The 27,123-nt window shown below is 47.8% G+C and overlaps 1 protein-coding gene across 7 annotated transcripts in view; it reads right to left on the bottom strand.

Annotated features, from left to right (window-relative positions):
* Positions 1 to 6,817: 6,817 nt before the first annotated feature.
* The window catches only part of RPH3A (rabphilin 3A), a 282,144-nt gene continuing 261,838 nt past the window's right edge, over positions 6,818 to 27,123 (bottom strand). For 6 of the 7 annotated variants that reach the window (XM_058691221.1, XM_058691223.1, XM_058691224.1 and 3 more), the window contains 5 exons: positions 23,754 to 23,810; positions 22,894 to 23,048; positions 19,194 to 19,275; positions 9,826 to 9,922; positions 8,268 to 9,036 (listed from right to left, as the gene is read on the bottom strand). In XM_058691221.1, coding sequence (XP_058547204.1) covers positions 8,906 to 9,036; positions 9,826 to 9,922; positions 19,194 to 19,275; positions 22,894 to 23,048; positions 23,754 to 23,810 — 522 coding nt within the window. In that variant the 3' untranslated portion in view covers positions 8,268 to 8,905. Of the gene's footprint in view, positions 7,267 to 8,267; positions 9,037 to 9,825; positions 9,923 to 19,193; positions 19,276 to 22,893; positions 23,049 to 23,753; positions 23,811 to 27,123 lie in introns of those variants that run through there. The other variant, XM_058691220.1, reaches the window with a different exon arrangement.

Below are 27,123 nucleotides of genomic sequence, written 5' to 3' on the forward strand. Positions count from 1 at the left end.
GCTCAGTCGGTTGAGTGACCGACTTCAGCTAAGGTCATGATCGATCTCGCGGTTTGTGGGTTCGAGCCCCACGTCGGGCTCTGTGCTGACAGCTCAGAGCCTGGAGCCTGTTTCGGATTCTGTGTCTCCCCCTCTCTCTGCCCCTTCCCTGCTCATGCTCTGTCTCTCTCTGTCTCTCGATAATAAATAAACGTTAAAAAAAAGTTTTTATTTTTTATTTTTTATTTTTTAACGTTTTATTTATTTTTGAGACAGAGAGACACAGAGCATGAACAGGGGAGGGGCAGAGAGAGAGGGAGGCACAGAATCGGAAGCAGGCTCCAGGCTCTGAGCCGTCAGCCCAGAGCCCGACGCGGGGCTCGAACTCACGGACCGCGAGATCGTGACCTGAGCTGAAGTCAGACACTTAACCGACTGAGCCACCCAGGCGCCCCTAAAAAAAAGTTTTTAAAAAAATGATAAATTGGGTTGAATTCACTGGATATCTAAGTCTTTTCCAGATAAGATAAAAGACCGAAACGTTAATTACTGAATGTCTGTTTTTCTGCCTTTAGCTTCTTACTGTAGGGGAACTAAAGGTACTTGGGTCCAGGGGCGCCTGGGTGGCTCAGTCGGTTGAGCGTCTGACTTCGGCTCAGGTCATGATCTCATGGTTCAAGGGATGGAGCCTGATGTCCAGCTCTGAGCTGACAGTGAGGAGCCTGCTTGGGATTCTCCCCCTCTCCCTCTCTCTCTGCCCCTCCCCCACTCACACTAAGACTGGAAAAAATTAGCTTTAAAAATACACTGGTCTAAAATTAAATTTTGGTTTTTCTCTCTCTGTTAAAAATACAGGATTTTTTTGGATTGTTGGTCTGCCCTTGATGAGAAACTCTAAAGCTTTTTTTTTAACCTTCCCAGAAAAACAAGGTTTCTGTATTTCTTTCTACTGAGCCCTTGATTACTTAATAAAACTGAATCTTATCAATATTAAAGGAGCTAAGTTTTGCCCACAACTATATACCCTTGTTATTTGCCTTTCAAATCTCTCGTTGCTGCCTTGGTTAAATAAATATTTAAATATTAAGTTTTATAGTAGTCTGTAATCCTACTTAGGCCCGTGCTTTCAAACCTTTTGATGTTTGTAACAAATTTCCCCCAAATTCAAGTTCTAAATAAAGTCTTTTTAACTAATTCGGGTTGTTCATTGGATTTGTGAGGCACATGGGAAGCAATGTCAAACAAACACTGGTAAACCTTTTTGGTTACATTACATGAGCAAAAGCCATGACTGTTTCAGAAATCAGATAAAATTCCTAAAATTAAAAAAATTTTTTTTTTAATGTTTCTTTTTTTTTTTTTTTTTAAACGTTTTTTATTTATTTTTTGGGACAGAGAGAGACAGAGCATGAACGGGGGAGGGGCAGAGAGAGAGGGAGACACAGAATCGGAAACAGGCTCCAGGCTCCGAGCCATCAGCCCAGAGCCTGACGCGGGGCTCGAACTCACGGACCGCGAGATCGTGACCTGGCTGAAGTCGGACGCTTAACCGACTGCGCCACCCAGGCGCCCCTGTTTCTTTGTTTTTGAGACAGAGAGAGACAAAGCACGAGTAGGGGAGGGGAAGAGAGAGAGGGAGACACAGAATCTGAAACAGGCTCCAGGCTCTGAGCTGTCAGCACACAGCCCAATGCGGGGCTCAAACTCATGGACCGCGAGATCGTGACCTGAGCCGAAGTCGGATGCTCAACCGACTGAGCCAACCAGGCGCCCCAAAATTCCTAAAATTTTAATATGTCCTGGCATGATGTCACCACTTAAAGTTCTAATTATGAAAGTGTTGTGTGTCACAAAAATAACCAAATTTCCTTGTCAACTGCATCAGAATAAGCTCTCATCAGATTTTTAACTGTAGCAGGATTCTCGCACAGGGAGTTGTGACACCGAGGCTTTTCTTTCCAGGAAGCAACTTTATTCTTGCCGGCCCTGCTCGGTTGGGTTCGTACCCAGAGACCTGAGCCCCGGATGCCCCGTGGGGTAGTTTTTAAAGTATATTTTCTGCTTCCTCGTCTCCCATATAGGATAACACAGAAACACGTAGTCTGATTAAGTGGTCATGACGTTGCAAGGTCATGAGGGATGTTGTCACGTTCACGTATAGCCAGGTTACCTTGAGGTTGGTTCTGTTTTGTTTTTAATTTTCTCCTTTCCTTAGGGAGGGGACCCTACCACGTAACCAGGGCCATTTTTTTGAGTCTTCTGCCCTTTACAGTTATTGTCCTGACGCTCTTGCAAACTATGTTGCAGCTTCAAGGAAATTCACGAACACAACTTTCAACGCATACAGGCGTCCGATATCCTTAAGGTCAGAAAACTAAACTAAGCATTTCTAGAACTAATAGAAAAGCTCCACTCAGAACAAGAATGAACAACACGGGACTGACTGCATGGGGGTAGAGGACTAGAGTTTCTTACGATTCTTGTTTGAAACATTGCTGGTTCTCTAATGTTTGTGTCACGGGAGGGTGGGCGAGACGCTGGTCCTTGTCTCACGGAGTGGAAGAATGAATCTCCAGCACGACAGCGGTGGAGTTTGAGAGAAAGCGTGAAGCTCTCAAGAGCGCGGGAGGTCCCGACGGGGTAGCCACTGAGGATTTCTGCCCCTGACTTTTTACTGGGACCTTATCAGAAGGTCTGTGAGACTCCACTCATGGCATCTAGCCCAGGCGGGTCCGGAATATGTTTATCCTTTTTTTTCTTCCCCCAAACCCTGCAGCCTGCCACCCAGGGGGTCCCTGATCTCACCCTGTCTGATGTTGACCTTTTCCCCTATTCATTTGCACTTCCAGATTTAAGGAAACCTTTTCTCCTAAGATAGCCAGGACTTCCAGAAATCTGACAAAATATTCTTTTGTGAAGAAATGGAAACATTTATCTTTTCTCCCTGCCTGAACCTTCCCGAAGTCGGAAACTCTCAACGAGTGTTCTTTCTTCCATGACAAGCATGAGGCTTTGACCGGAATGTCCTATTTGAGAGAGATGTGCACAGACTCAGATATGGCCAGACAGTTTTAAGGAACAAAGGTCCACTTGGGGCCAATGGAGCCCCTTGGAAATGTTAGCCTCATACCTTGCTTCCAGAGTTGTCAACAGCCTTACCAGGTGCGTAAAGGATGTCACTTCCTGGTGGATACAGGAACCTCAGGAAATTTTGGAGGACCTCACGGAGAGAGGAATTCACCTAAATCTACCAGTGTTACAGGTGGACGGCAAATATTTGGCTCGGCTCTTGGCCTTAACGTTGTTAAAGGCTCAATCTGAAATTCTTTATAAAAAGTTCAGCAGAGCAGATTAAAAGGAAAAAAAAAAAAACCCATAGAGTCAATCACTATTCTTGCTGTGCTTACGTAGATAATTAAACCAAGTGTGTTAAAACTGGACTTATTTTACAAACATATTAGTAAAATATTAGTAAAAGATTATGTTTCAATAACACCGTGGATGTTAGATTCTGGTTCTGGCTGATCATCTTTGAGTGTTTGTTGTTTGCCTATAAAACTGCTGAATTTTTCAGGCTGCGTCCTGAATTCTTTTGGTTTCCTCAAATCTCTGGCAATGACTCTCCAACCTACTCCCATTCTCTCGTCTCGGAGTCATTGCCCATTTTCCTGAAAACTGAAGCTTGACATAAACTTCAGAGAAACTGTGACGACAGTTTTGGTGCCTGTCGCTCTATGGACCACTCAAAAGGATCACCAGGGACATCTGAACTACAAACCAGAAAAATCCATCAGATTGTCGATGCCTGCCCCCACTCGCTCTGAGGATGCTTGGAGCCTGACATCTGGAAATCTTCTCACTGGCAGTGCTCGGGATTCAGACACTGGGTTTGTAATTTGCTCTAACCATTAGCCTGTGTTTTTCTTACATTTCCACAGAAATGCCTCATCCATTCCCTGAGTGCCTACTGAACAAGGCAGAGTCTATATGATGGCTAACACTGCTTGCTGTACCTGTATTATATCCTCCTGGGAAGTAAAAATCCATAGCGATAAAATCAGCAAGCCACTTGGCTATGAGAAGCCCTTGACCACCCCCAACCCCATTTCCAAGGTGGCTGGGACTGGTTGACTGATCTATTCTCTAGGATCCCCCAGGATCAGATCAATTTTAGAGGACATTATAAAGTTGGGCTTGACTACACCGTTACTGTTCCTTGGGACATAGTTGGGGATAAGATTAATGATGTCATGCAGAGCTAAACTCGGCAGAAGAATAGCCAAATTCTCGGACAAGGGACTACCTTCGCTACCTCCTCCATTAGAACAAGGGGGTTATGTCCTGCGTTATGTCAATTCCTTCCATTCCAAAGCCCTGCTATAATTCAGCTTGAAGCGGTTACAGAAGTTGGGCCCCTCTGCCCGTGTTCCGTAGAAATAGGACGAATGGTAGGCAGTGGAGACACTATGACCACACTCCAAACGGTCTTAAGCACTAATTTGCTTCAAGCTTCTGCATCCCTTGCTTGCTGACCTAAGTCCCTTGGTCTGTAGCAGAACTTACCTACTTCTCTTGGGATTTGCAGAGCACCGGTCTCAGGAGACAAGGACAAAACTTTCCCAGAAGATAAGAACTGACCACGGATGCCAGCAAGCCTGGTCAAGGTCATGTCGATCTTCGACTAACCGCCTGGGCACCGGCTTCTCCTCCCCCCTTTTCCCTTGCCTTCCCCTTGAACGCCCGCCAGCTCCTCCTGGACACGGAAGACGGTCTTTGAGACACTAGTTCACCACCTTCCCAGGTTGCCGGCTCCCTGAATAAAACAACCCTTCCTTTCCCACCATGATTCGTCACTTGAATATTGGTTTTCGAATGATGAGGAGGCAAACCTGAGTTCGGAACCGGTTCTGTGTCTGGTAACCCCCCCCCCCCCCCATACTTTCCCATTACTAATACTGGTTCGGTACATTTGTCACAGGAGACGAACTGGTATTGGTGTGTTATTAACTCAAGTCCACAGTTCACATTAGGGTTCACTGTGTGTGCATTCTGCATAATGTCATGCGTCCACCATTATGAAATCATGCGGAACAGTGTCTCGAAAATGCCCTTGCCACACCTCCTCTTTCCTCGCTGTCTAGATCTTTCTTGTTTTCTGATTTATACGTTCAATGCTAACCACTTCCTTCTGAGCATCGCTTCTGCTGCATCCCGCACGTTTTCGTTGGTTGTTGTTCTCCTTTTCGTTCAGCACGGAATATTTTCAAGTTTCTTTTGAGACTTCTTTGACCCGTGTGTTGGTTAGAAGTGTGTTATTACATCTCCAGATACTTTGGAATTTTCCAGCTATCTTTCTTTGATTGATTTCTCATTTAACGCCACCGTGGTAGAGAGTATACTCTGGATGATGTGTATTCTTTGGAATTTGCTAAGGTGTGTTTTATGGCCTCAGAATCGGCATACCTTGGTCAATGGCCCATGGGAGCTTGAGAAGAGTTTGTATTCTGGTTTTGTTGGAGATGTAGCCTATAAAGGCCAATGAGCTATCTATCGTAACAACCCTCTCTTAACCTGCTCAGCAATTCATTGCCACTTCCTCCCCTTCTGTATTAACAGTCGACCGTTTGCCTGAGGCAAATGTAACCATGAAGGGGATGGGCTTCCCTCTGTGTGACACCTTGCTTACCAGTTGGATTGGATCTATTTCAAACCCACAGCGTAGAATGCTGTGTTAAGATGGATTCAGAGGCTGCTAGCAGGCTCTGCGAGAAAGACGCCATATTGATTAGCAATGTTTGCCATGAGCACAGGGCAAGGTTAGTAATGTCTGCATTGAGCACAGGGCAACGGTGCCCCCTGCCACTTATGGGGGTGCGACGTGGCCTTAACTGGTACCTCTTTCCACCTGGTGGCAGCTGGCTGATTTGTAGGAAAAACAGATGGACTTTAGGGCAGCGGTTTGCAAAGTCACCATGGGCGTGGGAAGCGGAAGGCGATAAGGCGTCAAACAGGAAGTATGTTCGAATGTACACCTTGTCCCCAGGGCACAGGAGAGTCTGGGGGTGGGGTGGCAGGGAGAGCATGGGTAGTTTGAAAAGAAAATCTCCCCAGGTGATTCTAACATGCCTACTTCTTCCCCAGGATTGAGAACCCCCCTTTTGGGGGGGAAGAAAAAACTTCTAACATGGCCTGGATGGAACTGGATGACTCCTTCTGGGAAGTAACCAACATTCCCGATAAATTGCTTCAACCCTTTCGGGATAGATCATAGGGAGATTAATCATCCTTCTGGGAAGTTAGTTACCTCCTCAGCTCACTTTTAGGACCACCGAAGGCTATCTGTGAAGGCGCCTTGTAGGATGGAAGGTTCTAGAACACAAAGGAGGCGTTTGATGATCGGTGATAGTATTAGCCAGTGTGTTAAGGACACTGTGCCGGGAGTCCCATGAAACAGCTTCTTTCCTGGCACTGCTGTAGTGAGCCGTTGGGTGTGTTATTCCCTTTCCCAGGCTTTGGGTAATTCCTCTGTGAGATAAATGAGTTGATTGGACTAGGCCCTGGCTCAACTCTGTCGTCTCTTTGGGCATGATCTGATTCCACGTCACCTTGGAATTTTCCCAAGGTTGGGCTAGAGGAGAGAAGAGGAGGGTTTGGGTACCAGGGAACAGCATTCAGCCATCATGGCCAGAAACCACACCTGCCTCGTCCACTGCTGTGTCCCCAAGGGCTGGAACGTGGCAGATACTCACTAAATACTGACTCTCCCAATAGCATCATGGGTCCTGACGGAGAGGAAGCACTTCCAGAAGCCAGAAAGGAAAACCCCAGGCCAACCAGCTTTCCTGGATATTCCTACTTTATTTTTTGGCTACATCATCACTAAGAAAGGCAGTGGGAGGTTCTGCATGCACTGGAGGGCGTGTGTGGATTCTAGGCAGGGAGGTGGTTACATTTGTCGGGGACAGCGTGCACCCAGACCGGGGACACCGTGAGCTCGCTGCATGCCGATTCCAGCGCCCACACCAGCGTCGGGCTTGAGCAACACAGCCAGCATGCTTTCTCCTAAGGGCAACTGTGGGAAGGAGGTGGGGTGAGAGTGGGTGCCACGGGGACCGACAGAGAGACAGGGTCAGGGGGCAAGATGGCAGCGAGGAAGCCGTTGGCCATCTTGGGGAAGGGGAAGAGCCATCTCGATGTTTAGAAAATGGCAAGAAACCAGAGTCTTCCGATGAGTTTGTGCAGGGAGCTGGGGGTGGAGGCATTGAATGGAGAGGTTCAAAGGCGCGTCTGGAGAAAGGGAGAGCGTTAGGGTCCATCTGGTGATGTCTATAGATGATGGTGGGCTGTTAGACAGAAGGAGGTGATTTTCACAGGGGTAGACAATGGAAACTGGGGGGAAAAACACAAGCCCTTCTCGTGGGGCAGTGAAGACTGCCTGACCCCAGCCTCAAATGTATAGCATTCATTCTCATTGCTTTTTTCCTCCTTTCCATTATTATTATTTTTTTTTTTTGGGGGGGGGGAGACCGACCGATTCATGATGGGACAATGGCCTTTGGCATCAGGATCTGTCACTCTCGAAAGCTTTCCATTCATGATGGTGTTTTCTTCCCCTGACAAACTTGGTGAAGAAAGTGCGAGACACAGAGACTGAGACAGAGACACAGACTGAGAGATTCAAGGTGATTCTGAGTGAGAGACAGGATCCCAGAGATGCAGAGAGTCAGCGAGTGCTAAGGACGCAGTCGTGTGTTCCTTTAACTGACGGCAGAGCGGGGAGGAGGGCTGGGGGCTTTGGAGAGGCCCCCTGCCCCCAGAGCTCTGGTTTCTAAATGCCTTTGGCACCTGCTTGGGGAGCCCAGGGGCTGAGGAAGCCCTCTACAGGATGTCTACACAGCTCCCGGGACGTCGCCAGGCACCCGGGACATCGCCAGCAGCTGGCCCAGCCCGAGGACACCCAGCCCAGCCGGCAGGAGTGGAAGTTTTGAGAAGCACGGCCCAACGGGGACTTCCGGGCTGCGCCAGTTTGGGTCAAGCTGGTGAGGGGCGAGGCTGGGTTAAGGTCTCTGTTTTGCTGTTGCTACTTTACCCCCCTTGGGGAGAGAGAAAGGAGGAGGGGAGAGAGATGGACACAGAGAGAGAGGAGCGTGAGGAGGTGAGAGAGTTTGGTGGGGTGTAGGGCCCGGGAGAGGGGAAGGGAGGTCGAGGGACAGGGTGGGGGCGCTAGAGAAAGGGTGTTGGGTTTTGCTAGGAAGCAAGTGGGGGGCATCCTGAAAGAGGAGCGTTGTGTGTTCCGTGCGTCCATTTCTTGACGCATCTGGAGCCGGGAGGGTGTGTTCCTAGTCACCGGGGAGTTTAAACCCGGTGGTCTGTTTTCCTGGCCATCGGTGGGGGCGGGTAATGCTGTGGAGGGGCAGCCTGGCCTGGATGCTCTGTTTCTGCCCCAGTGCTGGTCCTCACAGCCTTGTCCGGGTCTGCTGACAACTGAGGATATGCGCAGACACGACACGCAAGTTGTGTGTGTGTGTGTGTGTGTGTGTGTGTGTGTGTGTGTGTGTTCGAGGCTAGGAGGGTCTAAAAACAGTTCTAAATGATGAGGAACCTTTGCCGTTTACCCAGAGAGGTCATTAAATTCCAACCTCCTTGTCAAAATCGCCCCTTCCCTCTCCCTGCTGCCCCATCCTAGAGGGATCAGAGACAGGCTACACTCAGGGCCCGCGCCACAGCATCGCAGAGGGAGGGAGGAGAAGGTCTTTGGCAGTGGTGCCCAAGGTGGGGGGGGGCACCTCAAAGGCAGGTGCAGGGAGGGGAGGGGCGGAGGAGGCGGAGAGAAGAGGGACCGGAGTGCAAAGGGCAGCTGGGGTAGGCGGGTGGGTGAGCTGGCATGGGGGTGGGGCGTGGAGCTGGGGACCTGGCGGGGGGCATCCTAATCGCTCGACACGTGGTTCTCATTCTGTAGCTGGTGCCAACGCTCAATCTTCTTGTCCTTGTTTTTCAGACACTCGTACCAGTGTTTTAAGCGCTCTCCCTTGGCTGAGATCCCCAGCTGGCAGCCTCCTGGAGGACGAGATAGGGAGACAGGAGCAGGCAGTCAGAGCGGAGAGATGCGTGGGACTCTCACTCTGGACCCAAGTGTCTAGCTGGGGAAAAACTGCCACCAAGAAGTCACCCCTCCATCAACCTGGGATCCTTCACTGTGGGGGGCTGTCGTAATGACGCTGTGGTTACTGCTGGCCTTCTCTGCCTGTGCCCCAGCTCCTCAGGATCCTGCCATGGCTCCCTATTGTAGCATCAGGTCATAGCTTCGCGGCCTCATCTTTAAAGACCTTCTGTGAGTGACCACCGCGCTCGGCGAAACTTGTCCCCACTCCTTCTGGGTACTCCACAGCGTTGCCTATGCTGCGGCCTTTGCCCGGGGCTCCCTCCCTTGCCCCATGTTTAGCGGCTGTTCTTCCTCATCATTTGAAGGGATGCTGGGAAAATTAGAACCCTCCTCCACGACTTGCAAACAGATTAAGGAGACTTCCTTTGCGCCCTGTTTTCTGAGGCCACAGACCCCACTCTCCTCTGTGATTCGATTATGCACTAAAGATGATTTGTGCAGCACATAACCAATCGTGACCCAATCGCCCAGCTCTGGAAGCCCTTTCCTGTGAAAGCATCCCCACGTTGGACCCAAACCAGTACCATGGGTCCTGACTTGGTGTTTGGGCAATGTAGCCACAAAAGACAAAGAATGCCCTGACCCCCGCCCCCCGCCCCCCCCCCCCCTCCCTAAGAGAAGCCTGGGTAAGCCTCTTCTCTCCCTGGAGGATGGGCTTTTCTCTGGGAGCTGGGAGCACTCACCGATGTAATCGTTGGATTTTCCAATGTCGTAGTCCCAGACCGAGATGTCCAGGGACTTCTTTGCCAGGTCACTATGTTTGATGTCATAGAAGAACTCCTGGTTGCAGCAGAGGGAAGACAGGTGAGTGAGAGGGTCCTGAGCCCTTAGAATCAGAAGCTAAGAGGCTGAGCCCTAAGGGTCCGTGGACCAACGGGAGACCCTAGAACTGGGCATCTGGGAGCAAGGGGGCCCTCCTGCTTGAGCCTTTACCCCAGGCCTGACAATCCCCTTTCAACAAATACTCTGTATAACAAAGTCCCTCAAGCCCTGTAACTCTCGTTTCAATGACTCTCTGTTTGAAACAGGAAGGCTGATGGGGCTTTTCTAAGAGAGTTGCTCCTGGCCAAGTTTACTTGAAGGCAGATGGCCCGTGAAATCAGTGCTTCCATTCTGGTAGCTTCTGAAGTGGGTTTTCCTTTCACTCCATCATTTAGAGATTAAGGATAGTCGAGGGCCCTGAGGCTAATGTGAGGGACAGGTGCTTAGGTTTCCAGATAATCTGACTTTTATATAACGTTTCTGCCTAACTATAAAATTCATTCACATTCACCATTAAAACAAACAAGGAAGCTAAAATAAAATAAAACCTAAACACCAAAACTTGCCGTCTAACCACCCAAGAATAGCCACTGTCAACATTCCCCGTGTGTGACCACATTAAAGTATGTTTTTAAAACTTAATATGAATATTCATTTGAGTATTATATGAAACATTTGAATATTCTATGAAATATAAAATAAATATACCGCACTATGGCCTTCTTTTCCCATTTTGTAACATATGATAAAAACCAGCTTAGCGGGGCGCCTGGGTGGCTCAGTCGGTTAAGCGTCCGACTTCGGCTCAGGTCATGATCTCACAGTTCGTGAGTTTGAGCCCCGTGTCGGGCTCTGTGCTGACAGCTCAGAGCCTGGAGCCTGCTTCACATTCTGTGTCTCCCTCTCTCTCTGCCCCTTCCCTGCTCATGCTGTGTCTCTCTCTGTCTCAAAAATAAATAAACAGGTGGAGAGAGTGAGAGGTCAGGCCATGAACCTAGGAGATGGTTTAAAGCTTGAAACTGAATTATTGGATGGAAAAACCAAGTTAATATTGTCTCCATATGAATGTAAATCAAAATATTCTGTGAAGAAAGGAAATGAACAGGAGTTCCGGAAGATGGCGGCGTAGGAGGACGCTGGGCTCACCGCGCGTCCTGCTGATCACTTAGATTCCACCTACACCTGCCTAAAGAACCCAGAAAACCGCCAGAGGATTAGCAGAACGGAGTCTCCGGAGCCAAGCGCAGACGAGAGGCCCACGGAAGAGGGTAGGAAGGGCGGCGAGGCGGTGCGCGCTCCACGGACTGGCGGGAGGGAGCCGGGGCGGAGGGGCGGCTCGCCGGCCAAGCGGAGCCCCCGAGTCGGGCTGGCAAAAGCGGAGGAGCCGGACGGAGTGTGTTCCGACAGCAAGCGCGACTTAGCGTCTGGGAGGTCATAAGTGAACAGCTCTGCTCAGAAAGCGGGAAGGCTGGAGGACAAAGGGAGGGAGAGCTGCTGAGCCCCCGGACGGCAGAGCTCAGCTTGGCGGGGAACAAAGGCACTCGCCAGCGCCATCTCCCCCGCCCATCCCCCAGCCAAAATCCCAAAGAGAACCAGTTCCTGCCAGGGAACTTGCTCGCTCTGCGCAAACACCCAACTCTGTGCTTCTGCAGAGCCAAACCTCCGGCAGCGGATCTGACTCCCTCCCGCTGCCACAGGGCCCCTCCTGAAGTGGATCACCTAAGGAGAAGCGAGCTAAGCCTGCCCCTCCCGCCCCCGTGCACCTTGCCTACCCACCCCAGCTAATACGCCAGCTCCCCAGCACCACAAGCCTGGCAGTGTGCAAGTAGCCCAGACAGGCCACGCCACCCCACAGTGAATCCCGCCCCTAGGAGAGGGGAAGAGAAGGCACACACCAGTCTGACTGTGGCCCCAGCGGTGGGCTGGGGGCAGACATCAGGTCGGACTGCGGCCCCGCCCACCAACTCCAGTTATACACCACAGCACGGGGGAAGTGCCCTGCGGGTCCTCACCACTCCAGGGACTGTCCAAAATGACCAAACGGAAGAATTCCCCTCAGAAGAATCTCCAGGAAATAACAACAGCTAATGAACTGATCAAAAAGGATTTAAATAATATAACAGAAAGTGAATTTAGAATAATAGTCATAAAATTAATCGCTGGGCTTGAAAACAGTATACAGGACAGCAGAGAATCTCTTGCTACAGAGATCAAGGGACTAAGGAACAGTCACGAGGAGCTGAAAAACGCTTTAAACGAAATGCAAAACAAAATGGAAACCACGACGGCTCGGATTGAAGAGGCAGAGGAGAGAATAGGTGAACTAGAAGATAAAGTTATGGAGAAAGAGGAAGCTGAAAGAAAGAGAGATAAAAAAATCCAGGAGTATGAGGGGAAAATTAGAGAACTAAGTGATACACTAAAAAGAAATAATATACGCATAATTGGTATCCCAGAGGAGGAAGAGAGAGGGAAAGGTGCTGAAGGGGTACTTGAAGAAATTATAGCTGAGAACTTCCCTGAACTGGGGAAGGAAAAAGGCATTGAAATCCAAGAGGCACAGAGAACTCCCTTCAGACGTAACTTGAATCGATCTTCTGCACGACATATCATAGTGAAACTGGCAAAATACAAGGATAAAGAGAAAATTCTGAAAGCAGCAAGGGATAAACGTGCCCTCACATATAAAGGGAGACCTATAAGACTCGTGACTGATCTCTCCTTTGAAACTTGGCAGGCCAGAAAGGCTTGGCACGATATCTTCAGTGTGCTAAACAGAAAAAATATGCAGCCGAGAATCCTTTATCCAGCAAGTCTGTCATTTAGAATAGAAGGAGAGATAAAGGTCTTCCCAAACAAACAAAAACTGAAGGAATTTGTCACCACGAAACCAGCCCTACAAGAGATCCTAAGGGGGATCCTGTGAGACAAAGTACCAGAGACATCACTACAAGCATAAAACATACAGACATCACAATGACTCTAAACCCGTATCTTTCTATAATAACACTGAATGTAAATGGATTAAATGCGCCAACCAAAAGACATAGGGTATCAGAATGGATAAAAAAACAAGACCCATCTATTTGCTGTCTACAAGAGACTCATTTTAGATCTGAGGACACCTTTAGATTGAGAGTGAGGGGATGGAGAACTATTTATCATGCTACTGGAAGCCAAAAGAAAGCTGGAGTAGCCATACTTATATCAGACAAACTAGACTTTAAATTAAAGGCTGTAACAAGAGATGAAGAAGGGCATTATATAATAATTACAGGGTCTATCCATCAGGAAGAGCTAACAATTATAAATGTCTATGCGCCAAATACCGGAGCCCCCAGATATATAAAACAGTTACTCATAAACATAAGCAACCTTATTGATAAGAATGTGGTCATTGCAGGGGACTTTAACACCCCACTTACAGAAATGGATAGATCATCTAGACACACAGTCAATAAAGAAACAAGGGCCCTGAATGATACATTGGATCAGATGGACTTGACAGATATATTTAGAACTCTGCATCCCAAAGCAACAGAATATACTTTCTTCTCGAGTGCACATGGAACATTCTCCAAGATAGATCATATACTGGGTCACAAAACAGCCCTTCATAAGTTTACAAGAATTGAAATTATACCATGCATACTTTCAGACCACAATGCTATGAAGCTTGAAATCAACCACAGGAAAAAGTCTGGAAAACCTCCAAAAGCATGGAGGTTAAAGAACACCCTACTAACGAATGAGTGGGTCAACCAGGCAATTAGAGAAGAAATTAAAAAATATATGGAAACAAACGAAAATGAAAATACAACAATCCAAACGCTTTGGGACGCAGCGAAGGCAGTCCTGAGAGGGAAATACATTGCAATCCAGGCCTATCTCAAGAAACAAGAAAAATCCCAAATACAAAATCTAACAGCACACCTAAAGGAAATAGAAGCAGAACAGCAAAGGCAGCCTAAACCCAGCAGAAGAAGAGAAATCATAAAGATCAGAGCAGAAATAAACAATATAGAATCTAAAAAAACTGTAGAGCAGATCAACGAAACCAAGAGTTGGTTTTTTGAAAAAATAAACAAAATTGACAAACCTCTAGCCAGGCTTCTCAAAAAGAAAAGGGAGATGACCCAAATAGATAAAATCATGAATGAAAATGGAATGATTACAACCAATCCCTCAGAGATACAAACAATTATCAGGGAATACTATGAAAAATTATATGCCAACAAATTGGACAACCTGGAAGAAATGGACAAATTCCTAAACACCCACACTCTTCCAAAACTCAATCAGGAGGAAATAGAAAGCTTGAACAGACCCATAACCAGCGAAGAAATTGAATCGGTTATCAAAAATCTCCCAACAAATAAGAGTCCAGGACCAGATGGCTTCCCAGGGGAGTTCTACCAGACGTTTAAAGCAGAGATAATACCTATCCTTCTCAAGCTATTCCAAGAAATAGAAAGGGAAGGAAAACTTCCAGACTCATTCTATGACGCCAGCATTACTTTGATTCCTAAACCAGACAGAGACCCAGTAAAAAAAGAGAACTACAGGCCAATATCCCTGATGAATATGGATGCAAAAATTCTCAATAAGATACTAGCAAATCGAATTCAACAGCATATAAAAAGAATTATTCACCATGATCAAGTGGGATTCATTCCTGGGATGCAGGGCTGGTTCAACATTCGCAAATCGATCAACGTGATACATCACATTAACAAAAAAAAAGAGAAGAACCATATGATCCTGTCAATCGATGCAGAAAAGGCCTTTGACAAAATCCAGCACCCTTTCTTAATAAAAACCCTTGAGAAAGTCGGGATAGAAGGAACATACTTAAAGATCATAAAAGCCATTTATGAAAAGCCCACAGCTAACATCATCCTCAATGGGGAAAAACTGAGAGCTTTTTCCCTGAGATCAGGAACACGACAGGGATGCCCACTCTCACCGCTGCTGTTTAATATAGTGCTGGAAGTTCTAGCATCAGCAATCAGACAACAAAAGGAAATCAAAGGCATCCAAATTGGCAAAGATGAAGTCAAGCTTTCGCTTTTTGCAGATGACATGATATTATACATGGAAAATCCGATAGACTCCACCAAAAGTCTGCTAGAACTGATACATGAATTCAGCAAAGTTGCAGGATACAAAATCAATGTACAGAAATCAGTTGCATTCTTATACACTAACAATGAAGCAACAGAAAGACAAATAAAGAAACTGATCCCATTCACAATTGCACCAAGAAGCATAAAATACCTAGGAATAAATCTAACCAAAGATGTAAAAGATCTGTATGCTGAAAACTATAGAAAGCTTATGCAGGTAATTGAAGAAGATATAAAGAAATGGAAAGACATTCCCTGCTCATGGATTGGAAGAATAAATATTGTCAAAATGTCAATACTACCCAAAGCTATCTACACATTCAATGCAGTCCCAATCAAAATTGCACCAGCATTCTTCTCGAAACTAGAACAAGCAATCCTAAAATTCATATGGAACCACAAAAGGCCCCGAATAGCCAAAGTAATTTTGAAGAAGAAGACCAAAGCAGGAGGCATCACAATCCCAGACTTTAGCCTCTACTACAAAGCTGTCATCATCAAGACAGCATGGTATTGGCATAAAAACAGACACATAGACCAATGGAATCGAATAGAAACCCCAGAACTAGACCCACAAACGTATGGCCAACTCATTTTTGACAAAGCAGGAAAGAACATCCAATGGAAAAAAGAGAGTCTCTTTAACAAATGGTGCTGGGAGAACTGGACAGCAACATGCAGAAGGTTGAAACTAGACCACTTTCTCACACCATTCACAAAAATAAACTCAAAATGGATAAAGGACCTGAATGTGAGACAAGAAACCATCAAAACCTTAGAGGAGAAAGCAGGAAAAGACCTCTCTGACCTCAGCCGTAGCAATCTCTTACTCGGCACATCCCCAAAGGCAAGGGAATTAAAAGCAAAAGTGAATTACTGGGACCTTATGAAGATAAAAAGCTTCTGCACAGCAAAGGAAACAACCAACAAAACTAAAAGGCAACCAACGGAATGGGAAAAGATATTTGCAAATGACACATCGGACAAAGGGCTAGTATCCAAAATCTATAAAGAGCTCATCAAACTCCACACCCGAAAAACAAATAACCCAGTGAAGAAATGGGCAGAAAACATGAATAGACACTTCTCTAAAGAAGACATCCGGATGGCCAACAGGCACATGAAAAGATGTTCAACGTCGCTCCTCATCAGGGAAATACAAATCAAAACCACACTCAGATACCACCTCACGCCAGTCAGAGTGGCCAAAATGAAGAAATCAGGAGACTATAGATGCTGGAGAGGATGTGGAGAGACGGGAACCCTCTTGCACTGTTGGTGGGAATGCAAATTGGTGCAGCCGCTCTGGAAAGCAGTGTGGAGGTTCCTCAGAAAATTAAAAATAGACCTACCCTATGACCCAGCAATAGCACTGCTAGGAATTTATCCAAGGGATACAGGAGTACTGATGCATAGGGGCACTTGTACCCCAATGTTTATAGCAGCACTCTCAACAATCGCCAAATTATGGAAAGAGCCTAAATGTCCATCAACTGATGAATGGATAAAGAAATTGTGGTTTATATACACAATGGAATACTACGTGGCAATGAGAAAGAATGAAATATGGCCTTTTGTAGCAACGTGGATGGAACTGGAGAGTGTGATGCTAAGTGAAATAAGCCATACAGAGAAAGACAGATACCATATGGTTTCACTCTTATGTGGATCCTGAGAAACGTAACAGAAACCCATGGGGGAGGGGAAGGGAAAAAAAAAAAAAAAAGAGGTTAGAGTGGGAGAGAGCCAAAGCATAAGAGACTGTTAAAAACTGAGAACAAACTGAGGGTTGATGGGGGGTGGGAGGGAGGGCAGGGTGGGTGATGGGTATTGAGGAGGGCACCTTTTGGGATGAGCACTGGGTGTTGTATGGAAACCAATTTGACAGTAAATTTCATATATTAAAAAATAAATAAATAAATAAATAAATAAATAAATAAAAAATAAATAAATAAACATAAAAAAAAAATTAAAAGAAAAAAAACAGCTTAGCATGTTAGCAAATCTTTTTCTGCATCACCCTTTTAATGGCTTCATTTAATGGTTGTGTGGCTGTTCCTTAACCTAATGCCCAACAGTTGAGTATTTAGGTTGTTTCCAACTTTCCATGCCGTTAATGATATGAGAAAAGGCAAACAGCAACTAAGTCATTGCGTACATCTATGACAGCTTACTTAGGATAAATTCTGAGAAATGTCTTTCCGGGTTTGTAAAATTTTAAGATAGAGAGCAGTGGGCGTATTCTGTGATGTCGTCTGTGATCAATAGGAAAGCAAGCCACAGGGGCACCTGGGTGGCTCAGTCGGTTGGGCGGCCGACTTTGGCTCAGGTCATGATCTCGCGGTCCGTGAGTTCGAGCCCCGCGTCGGGCTGTGTGCTGACAGCTCAGAGCCTGGAGCCTGTTTCAGATTCTGTGTCTCCCTCTCTCTCTGACCCTCCCCCGTTCATGCTCTGTCTCTCTCTCTGTCTCAAAAATAAATAAACGTGAAAAAAAAATTAAAGAAAAAAAAGAAAGCAAGCCACATACGTATTTGTTTTGTATACTTATAAATTCTGGAAACGGATAATATACAGTTACTCTGGAAGAAGACAAGTAGTTGATAGAGGCTGGGAAAGGAGGAGGATTTTGACTGGATACCTTGGGTCCTTTAGGAATTTTCAAATATGTGACTATATTACCTGTTCCCCGAATAAATGGAATTTAAACTTAAAAACTGTAAGGCTTTTGGAGTAGTTTGACAAACATCCCTTAGGAAGTCAGACTGGTTTGTTCTCGTGTGCATGGCATGTACCTTTCCCCACAGGCTCACCAACACCCGTATCAACATTTTACGGTATTTTTATGCCAGTTTGTGATGAGTATGGTGTCTGGCCTTGTTTCATACTTTCCCTATTGTTAATGAGGCTTATTGGCTGCCTGGATTTCTTCTTCAGTGACTTGTTCAGACTCCAGGAGAGGGTAGGGCAGGTCGGCAACAGTTGCCAGTTGGTTCCTGACTCAAAATTCCTGAGTCTGAGTTGGGGTCCAGCTGAAAGAGGGGCCTGGGAACGGGGTGGGCTGAACTAATGGCCAGGGATGCTCTGAGCTCTGTTTACACAGAACATTCTCCACGCACGCCCATACAGGCACGTGCGTTTTTAAAAACAAAACAACACAAAACACCTGTACTGTAGCTTTCTTTCCCTACTTTCCGACATTTGGTGAAAATCCATACTCGCGGGCTCTGACCCAACATCAGATCATTATATTCAACGTATATTTCCGGATGCCTACCATCTAACAAAACTGTCAACAAATGATGCAGAGGGACAGGGTAAGACGCGGGGGTATGTAAAGCCTGGAAACACAGAGGACAGCGTACCTGCAGGGTTAACACCCCAACTCCTGAGGGATGAGAAGGAGTTTGCCAGAAAGGAAAAGAGAGAGATGGAAGGCCAGAAAAAGGGAGCAGCGAGGGCGAAGGCTATGAGACGTACCAAGGACCCGTGTGAGGTTACTGTGACCTGAGAAGGGGAGTCAAGATAGGGCAGGGGTTCGAAAGGGCTTGACTGTCACCCTAAGAAGTGGGGAGGCCACTGCTGGGTGAAGCAACAGGGATGACAAATCCGGATCCATTCTTTAGAAAGCTCATGTTTAGGTGGAGGATGGGCCAAACACAAGGGAGTGAGGCAAGAGTCTACCGCAACAGTCCAGACAGAAAATGCCAGACAAGTAACACTGAGACAACAGGAAGGAGCGCGTTCAGAGGGTATGTAGACAGTGGCCTTGCGGGGACTTGATGCCCAGGATGGACATGGTGGGTGAGGGAGAAGAGAGAAGGGAGCGCCAACTGGGTGGATGGTAAAGGGCATCACTACCCCCATTTATTTCCTCAAATTTCAGCACCACAAACGATTAGAATTGGTAAAGACATTGGAGATGATTTCCTTTCAATCTCTCTCCGAATGCAGCTTCTTCCTATGGCATTCCCAATCCATAGGCTTTTGTCTTAGGCTTGATTCCCTCTGGTGACCAGGAACTCATTACCTATCCTTTAGCTAATTCAAGTCGATCTGTGAGAAAAACTTTTCTTGACGTGCTTTACGACGTCCTAGTAGGGAGCGTGTTCCTCTCTCGCATCTAGGAAATCTCTCAGAGCATGACAAAAATGGGGCAGCCTCACCTCATTAAATTCAGGATTCAAGGTTTTCTTCTTTATTTGAGTCTTGTGTTTGGCTTTCTTTCCCATGTCCGGTTTCAGCCAGCTGAGAGGAGACAGAAATGCTATTGTGGATGACGTTAAACGAGTAAGAGCAGACTCTTGATGACCCCAAAGGTGCCGTCCGGTGTCAGGAGAGTAAATGAACAAATCAGAAAGCGAATCAACATTAACAATGGCCAACGTGCATTGGAGCATCTACCGGGGGCTGCGCTAAGGACCGTAGGTACATTTAATTCTCAACAAACCCTAGACGGTGGAGTTACGGCCACCTGCTTTACACACAAGGAAATCGAGCATCCGGAGGTGAGACACGTGCCTCCGGTCACACAGCTGGGGACTTGACCCAGCTGTTGCCTATGGAGTCCATGCTCTCAGCCAGTATTTTCTCCCAAGGGATCGGATCGAAAGCCTAGGTGGTGGTGACTGGAGTCTCACTATTACCCCTTAGACTGCCCCCAAGTCCTGGGGAGACGGTGACTGTGTAGACAGAGAGGAGAAGAAGCCAATCTGATTAGAGTAAATCCTGCTCAAAACTGGTCGGCGGCCCCCCACTTCGACCTCAGGGTAAAGTTCAAAATCCTTGATGTGGCCTTTAAGGCGCTGTATGATTGGGTCCGTGCCCCGGCCCAGCCTGGTCTTACACCATGTTCTTCACCCCACTCCCCATTCACTGTCCTTTCCACCGCAGGGCCTTTGCACATACCACTACCTCTGCCTAGAAGGCTCTTCCCCAGTGTAGGCACAATGCCTGGCACATAGTCGGTGCTCAACTAATTTCTTCTGGGCAAATAAATAAAATAGGCCAACAACTCTTGGGAGTGGGGATATCTGGATTCGGATTAAAGCTATCACTCGCTGTGCAACTTTGAACCTGACCGTAGCTCTGGCATACCCCAGGTGCCCAGTCTCTAAAGAGGGCAAACTTTTTTTTTTTTTTCTTACTTACAGAAGGGTTTTGGAGGACAATCTATTTTATTTCTTTATTTCTATTGAAGTATAGCTGACGTATAACGTCCCATTAGTTTCAGGGGCACAACACAGTGACTGGACAAGTCTATGCTTCTACCGTGCCCACCAAACCTGTCACCATACGACACGACTGCAACACCATCGACTCTATTCCATACGCTGTACCTATGATCCCTGTGACTCATCCATTCCATGACTGGAAGCCTGCACCTCCCACAGCCCGTGAGGATAATTTTATTCATCTGTGAATTTTACTTTGTAATGTTTATTTATTTTTGAGGGAGAGAGACATACAGCATAAGTGGGGGAGGGGCAGGGAGAGAGAGAGAGAGAGAGAGAGAGAGAGGGAGACACAGAATCTGAAACAGGACCGACTGAGCCACCCAGGCGCCCTGAGGATACTTTTCAAGAAGAGACACAGAGTTGGTACTGAAAGTATGAGGTGCTGAGCGACGATAAAGATAAGATTGGGGCGCCTGGGGGGCTCAGTCAGTTGAGCGTCCAACTTCGGCTCAGGTCATGATCTCAAAGTTCATGAGTTTGAGCCCTGCGTCGGGCTCTGTGCTGACAGCTCAGAGCCTGGAGCCTGTTTCAGATTCTGTATCTCTCTCTCTCTCTGTCCCTCCCCCACTCACACACACTCTCTCTCTCAAAAAGAAACATTAAAAAAAAATTTAAAGAGATAAAATCAATTCTGAATTTGAAAATCTTTATTTGGTCTTAAACCGATTAATGGCCTCCTTTTAGCTTTCCCACAATGGCCACCAGGGCAGCTGTTTTCCTGGTGACCTCAGCAACGCTCCTTCTTCTGCAGAGATTGGGCAGACGAGAGAAGGGGTGGTAGGGAGAATTATTTAAGAAAAACAATTTGCATGTGGCTGGGATGTAATGGAGGGCAGGACAGTAGTCCATGAGCCAATTTTCTCTATTGGACCGTATGAGAAAATAAAAGCCAATGACTCCCAGAAATCAAACTCATCCCTGACACGTGGGTTCTTTTGTTCACTAACTCCTCATTCGAAGAAAATCTGAAGCAAAGTCCACACTGAGTTTTAGCCATGACCTGAAGGGAAGCATTGCTTTCGATTATGAAAGGTAGTCAGTGGGAGGGAGCATCTCCCAGGCTGGAGAGAACAATGAGCACCCTTTGCCGTGAGTACGAATAGTGGTGGTGGTGATTTATAACCATAATGGCACATATTTATGGAGCACTTACTACGTACTGGACCCCACGAAAACACATCTCTCAGATCTCCAACCGCAGGGGGGCAACATTGGCTGACAAGCTGCTGGACTCTGATTTCACCCCGATGTTCCCACTGTGGCTGCGCTTGCCCTGGGCAGCTCCCGTACCTGGGCCGGCAGGGACAGGAGGCAGCCCCATTTCTGGGAGGTGCAGGGCTCCTCCGAGTGACTTTGCACTCCAGGATTCCCCACAGCCTGCGTCAAAACTTCCTCAGAACTGCACTTCAATCTTCGACTTTCCCTGCCCAACCGTCCCCCCTCCTCCCCACCTGTTCTCCTCTGACCCTCCTCTCACTCCCTCTCAAATCTTCTTCACAGGCATGTTCCCCAATAAATCTCTTGCACATCTCACTTAGTCTTGGTGTCTGCTCCTTGGAGGAGAGAACCTCATGGCCAATATTACTCTTCCCGTTTTACAGATGAGGACATCGAGGGCCAGAGATGTGAAGGCACTAGCCAAAGGTCACACAGCTGGAGAACACTGAAGACTACCGGCTCTAAGATTCAAACCCAGGCAGTCTGGACCCAGAGCCCAGGCTTTCCACCATATCGACAGAAACACAACTTGCTTATAGTTACACAGCTAGCAGCTGGCAGAGATGGGAGAGGAGCCCCACGTCTGATTCAGTGGTGGCCACGAGAACATGCCGGGTGGACCTCCAGCCACAGCATAACTGACCTAGGCCCCAGCTGCTGCACTTGGAAATCCAGCCACGTTCGTGCCAAGACCCTGCTCCCAGCTGATGACTGAAGGTGGCAGGGCCCACTCCTAGGAGACATGGGACTCGTCTGGCGGCTGATTTGGGCCTTGAGGACTCGGACGGTCTCGCTGAACTTGCATCTAGTATGCTTCCACTGGCTCCCACCTCCCCTCTCCGCTCTCGCACACACGGTGGCCTCTCCCACTCCCTCCCTGCTTTCCCTCACTCAGGCATTTCTCCTAGTCTGTCTCCTTTGTCTGTTGAATCCCATCTTGGCATCATTCCAGAGGACCTGGACTAACACAGATAACACGTCTCTCTTACTCCCCATGGTGGCGATTACTGGAATAACCAAAGTCTAAGGCCTTAGAGCATTTCCAGACTGCACCTGGAAAAGCTGGAATTGCTTCTTCAGTGGTGAGGCTCTGGACTGCTGGAGGGATGTGTTGCTGATTCCAGGGGGCTCCAAATGGGGTTACTGCAACTTGCCGACTGCCTCTCTCCCACTGGAGAGGACAGAGTCACAAAACTCCTCATATGGGCGAGCGACACAGCAGTCTGACTGTCTGAGGCCCCAGACTCACACTCTAGCCAGTTGTGGACATCACCTCATTGTGTGACCCTGGGCACGCTCATTCCCTTCTCTGAGCCTCAACGTTCAATGATCTTGGGGAAATTCTCTAGGTTCTCCCTTTGCAACGATCTAGGACCCCGTCTGGGGTCCATTCACAGTCCCAATGACTCACAGCTTGACAAATGGATCTGAGTAGCCATTGGCATCCATGGCGGCCAGGTGCACGCAGCGTATGATGCCCACGATGAGGCCTCCCTGCTGTGTGCTGTACATGAGGGACACCAGGATCTTGCCGCGTTCCTCTATGTCACCAATTCGTTCCACCTGCTGTAGAAGAAGACGGCATATGGGTCTAGGAAGGGGAGGGGGCCAGGCAACTGGACGGATGACTGGCAGGAGGGAGGAGCCTGTGGAAAGTAGGAGGCGCTGGCCCGCCCCAGCGCGGTCAGCACCATGGACAGCAGATGCTCCCCAGACTCCAGAGACCAGAAAGTCGGGCTAGCAGTGAAGGCACCTGGGGGGGCCTGGGGCTTTACTCTGACTTAGACAAGGACAGAGCCCTGAGTGATTGGAGGTGGGGCTGGACCCTGGTTCCAGTCTGAATCTGAACTCAGATTTGCCTGAGTAAAACAGTTTTCTCACCACTGTAGTCCCTGGGGTCCCATGAGGGACCTGGGCAGAGGGCACAGATATGTAGCCCAACCCTAGCCCCAGCCAGCCTGTCCTAGGTCCCCACGGAGGGAGAGTGGCATTGCTTTAGTCCCGCAGAATTTTTCAGCAGAGCTTCTGCCAACAAGGCAGGGGAACTCAAGGGTGTGCCCCGGGTGTGAGAGGGTGGGCTTTCTTGGCCTTGGGGGCTCCAGACGGGAGGAGCATCCATTTGGTCTCATGTTCTAATGGGAAGGGGTACTTCTCTCGTGGTACACCGACGGGCAAGTGGTTTTGGGGGAAAGAATAAGGAAGGGGCTGGGAGGGAGAGAAAAGAGAATTGGCAGATCCTGACTGCGGCTTCAATACCCACTGAGTGCTCACCTCCTCCTCATAAAGGGCCATGCCTCGGGCTGACCCGGTGGTTCCAGCACGCTTCATCTTAGAGGAAAGAAACAGAAAGGAAAGATAACATGAGTCTATGAGGCTCATCTCCTTACATGGGAAGGATCGGAAACCCACATCCTTCCATTAGCAGCCAGAGCCACGAGGGTGAGTTCTCCAAACTTCTGTGGTCCTCCAGCTCCCCTTGTTTTAGATAAAGTTTATGTAATGTTAACCATTTGACAGACCACGTTAATGCACAATAGCCTATGATGTAGGTTGTATTCCTATCCCATTTGACAGATGAGGACACTGAGGGTCAGAGTGGTTAAGCCACTTGCCCGAGGTCACATAGCCAAGAAGTGGCAGGGCACCCCACTCATAAAACAGGTAAGATTTCATCTGCTTTGGTAGAATTGGCACAGGGGGCTTGGGGTCTGAACCACCAGGTACTTCTCCCCCCTTGGTTCCTAAGGTCCTTTTGTGGGATTCTAGGACTCTGGGGAACACAATGTGGAAACCACTGCCTAACCAACCTCCCCACTACAGAGATGAGGAAAACTGAGGTCCGGGGCGGGGGTGGGGGAAGGGACAGCACTTGCGAGGCCCCTGCTCTTCGTGGGGCATGTGGGGGTAGTTGGCGGTGGGAAGGTTAAGGACAAAGAGCAAAAGATGTCCTGCGGCGGCTCCAGGCCCCTGCCTGTCCCCGCCACCTTTGTGCCTCTGGGGCTGGCTGCATCCCTCACAGCAAGATGGGCAGACTCGGAAGCAGATAACCCAGGTGGGGGCCCGGCCACTGTCCTGACCAGCTTGACTCACTGAGTGAGGGATGGAGGAGGAGGTCTGAAGAACCAGCTGTTTCTAGGAAAAGAGCCAGAGCCAATTCTTCACTCTTAGGATTGTCTTTAATGATTTATTTGGAGCCTGGCATTTGGGGCAAATTGCTTCTTGCAATTTTCCTTGCTCTGTCTTGTTCTTCTGCCTATGCTATAGAAACATGGTGCGGCACATGGGATATTCCATCCTCGGGCTGGCCATCTGGTGGGAGGATGCTGTAGGACTTCCCCTCCCGCCCCCCACGGAGTCCTTGTGGGGAGCTGGCCCGCTGCCCAGGGGGAAGAGTCACACTGGTGGCTGCAGGAGAGCTAGGCTCTGGCCGGTGCGTGAGAGCACAGCCACTGACTTGTGGCATAACCTTGGCAGCTCGCTCCCCTCTGTGGGCCCAAGGTGGCCCATATGTAAAATGGGCAGGTTGTTTTGTCTCTAAAAATACAGAGTGCTGGGTCCCACCCTACCTCACTAAGTCAGGATCTCCAGGGAGATCCCCACGAATCATAGTTTAAGCTCTGGTTTAACATGTGGTTTAAACTCCGGTTTACAATTTGACAATACATTTCATATTTAAAAAAAAAAAAAGAAAGAAAGAAACTCCGGTTTAAAAATCTCCAGTTGAGAACTGTGTTTGCAGCCTCCGCTGTGCCAGCCTCGCTCAACACCTCCAGCCGTGCTCCAGCCGAAGGAGAAGGCGGGTAAGTAGGGAGGTCTCCGTGCCAGGGCTCATACAAAGCAGACTGCTCGAAAACGGGCGGGGGGGGGGAAAGCCTCAAGGAAGCCACAGGTTACAAAAGCTGCTTGCAAGAGTGCGCCCTCTACCGGAGGGTGAAGAAACCTCATCGTCACAGGCCTGGCCCTGTGGCCTTGGGTGAAATTAGACGTTATCAGAAGTCCACTGAACTTCTGATCCGCAAACTTCCTTTCCGGCATCTGGCGCGAGAAATTGCTCAGGACTGCAAAACAGATCTGCGCTTCCGGAGTGCAGCCATTAGACTTTGCAGGAGGCAGTGAGGCCTAGCCGGCGGGCCTCTTTGAAGACGCTCCATGCCAAACGTGCAACATTGTGCCGAAAGGCATCCAGCTAGTGCACCTCACACACACGGAGAAAGTGCTTAAGAATCCACTATGATAGATAACATTTGGAGGTGCCTCGGTGGCTCCGTCGGTTAAGCACCTGACTCTTGATTCTGGATCATGATCTCAAGGTCGGTGAGTTGACTATGCTGATTCTGCTTTGGGTTTCTCTCTCTCTGTCCCTCCCCTGCTCATACTCGTGTGCACTCTCTCTCTCTCTCAAAACTATCTAAACATTACAGAAATTTTTTTTCTTCCTGTTATTGGTGGCTCTGAACGTTAGGTACTTTTTTTTTTTTTTTTCCCATGGGAATCAAAAGTTACCTGAGTATATGATTGCAAGGGAAAACACAGGGGACAGAAATCAGGTATTAACAGTTTCTCCATTTTCATTTGTGTGTGAATTTTTAATGCAAATGCAGAGACGTAAAGCATTAATGCAAGTGAACATGTTTCAATGAACACGATTCAGCAGCTTCAACTTTATAACGATCTTAAATAAACCAGTTACATTTTTCTGGACAATGCCAGCATTTGGATTTTTTTTTTTTTTAAACAAGGAAATTTCTTATCGACGGCAGCTAAACGGTGTTTGTGGCTTTTTTTTTTTAAATTTTTTTTAAACGTTTTTATTTATTTTTGAGACAGAGACAGAGCATGAACGGGGGAGGGTCAGAGAGAGAGGGAGACACAGAATCTGAAGCAGGCTCCAGGCTCTGAGCCGTCAGCACAGAGCCCGACACGGGGCTCAAACTCACGGACTGTGAGATCATGACCTGAGCCGAAGTCAGACACTCAACCGACTGAGCCACCCAGGCGCCCCAAGTGGCTTTTTTTTTAAATCACGTGGTAGATTCCCTCCATTCACCATTCTGAGTTGTCCTACAAGTCCTACCTGTTTTTTTAATGTCGTCGGTCCTCTGTGCTGTTCCTGTAAGTTTGCTACTTAAGTACACTGAACTATAGAAACAGTTGAAAACAATACAAATCCCCAGTTGATTCCGAGGTATAGATTGGTATTCTCCAATCTCCAATTGGAGCGCCTTGGTTTGGTTCCTGTTTTTTCCCAAAAGGCAAGCAGCACATAGCAGTAACAGCTCCAATGCTCTATAGGTAGTCTCAGATTAATCCTTCAAAGGCCTTATGAAGTTGGTACTTGCTACATTAGTCCATTTTACAGATGAGAAAATTGAGGCCTAGAGAGGTCAAATCATTGGGCTCAGATTATACTAGAAGTGCCAGAGCCTGAGTCTGGCTCCAGAGCCCATATCTTAAGCACTATGCTACCCTGTCGCCCGCTGATCTGCGCAGTGCTTTAGGAATTCGTGACCGACAAGGGGGGTGAGGCAGTATTATTTTCTACAATAGCAACAGTTAATTTACAAATGGCTATTAGACCCTAGGTTCTGTTCTGATTGTATGTATCACACAACCGTCCTATGGTGAAAGTCCTGTTAGGATG

The sequence above is a fragment of the Neofelis nebulosa genome, chromosome 11 (assembly GCF_028018385.1).
Source record: "Neofelis nebulosa isolate mNeoNeb1 chromosome 11, mNeoNeb1.pri, whole genome shotgun sequence".
In the NCBI taxonomy this organism is placed as follows: Eukaryota; Metazoa; Chordata; class Mammalia; order Carnivora; family Felidae; genus Neofelis; species Neofelis nebulosa.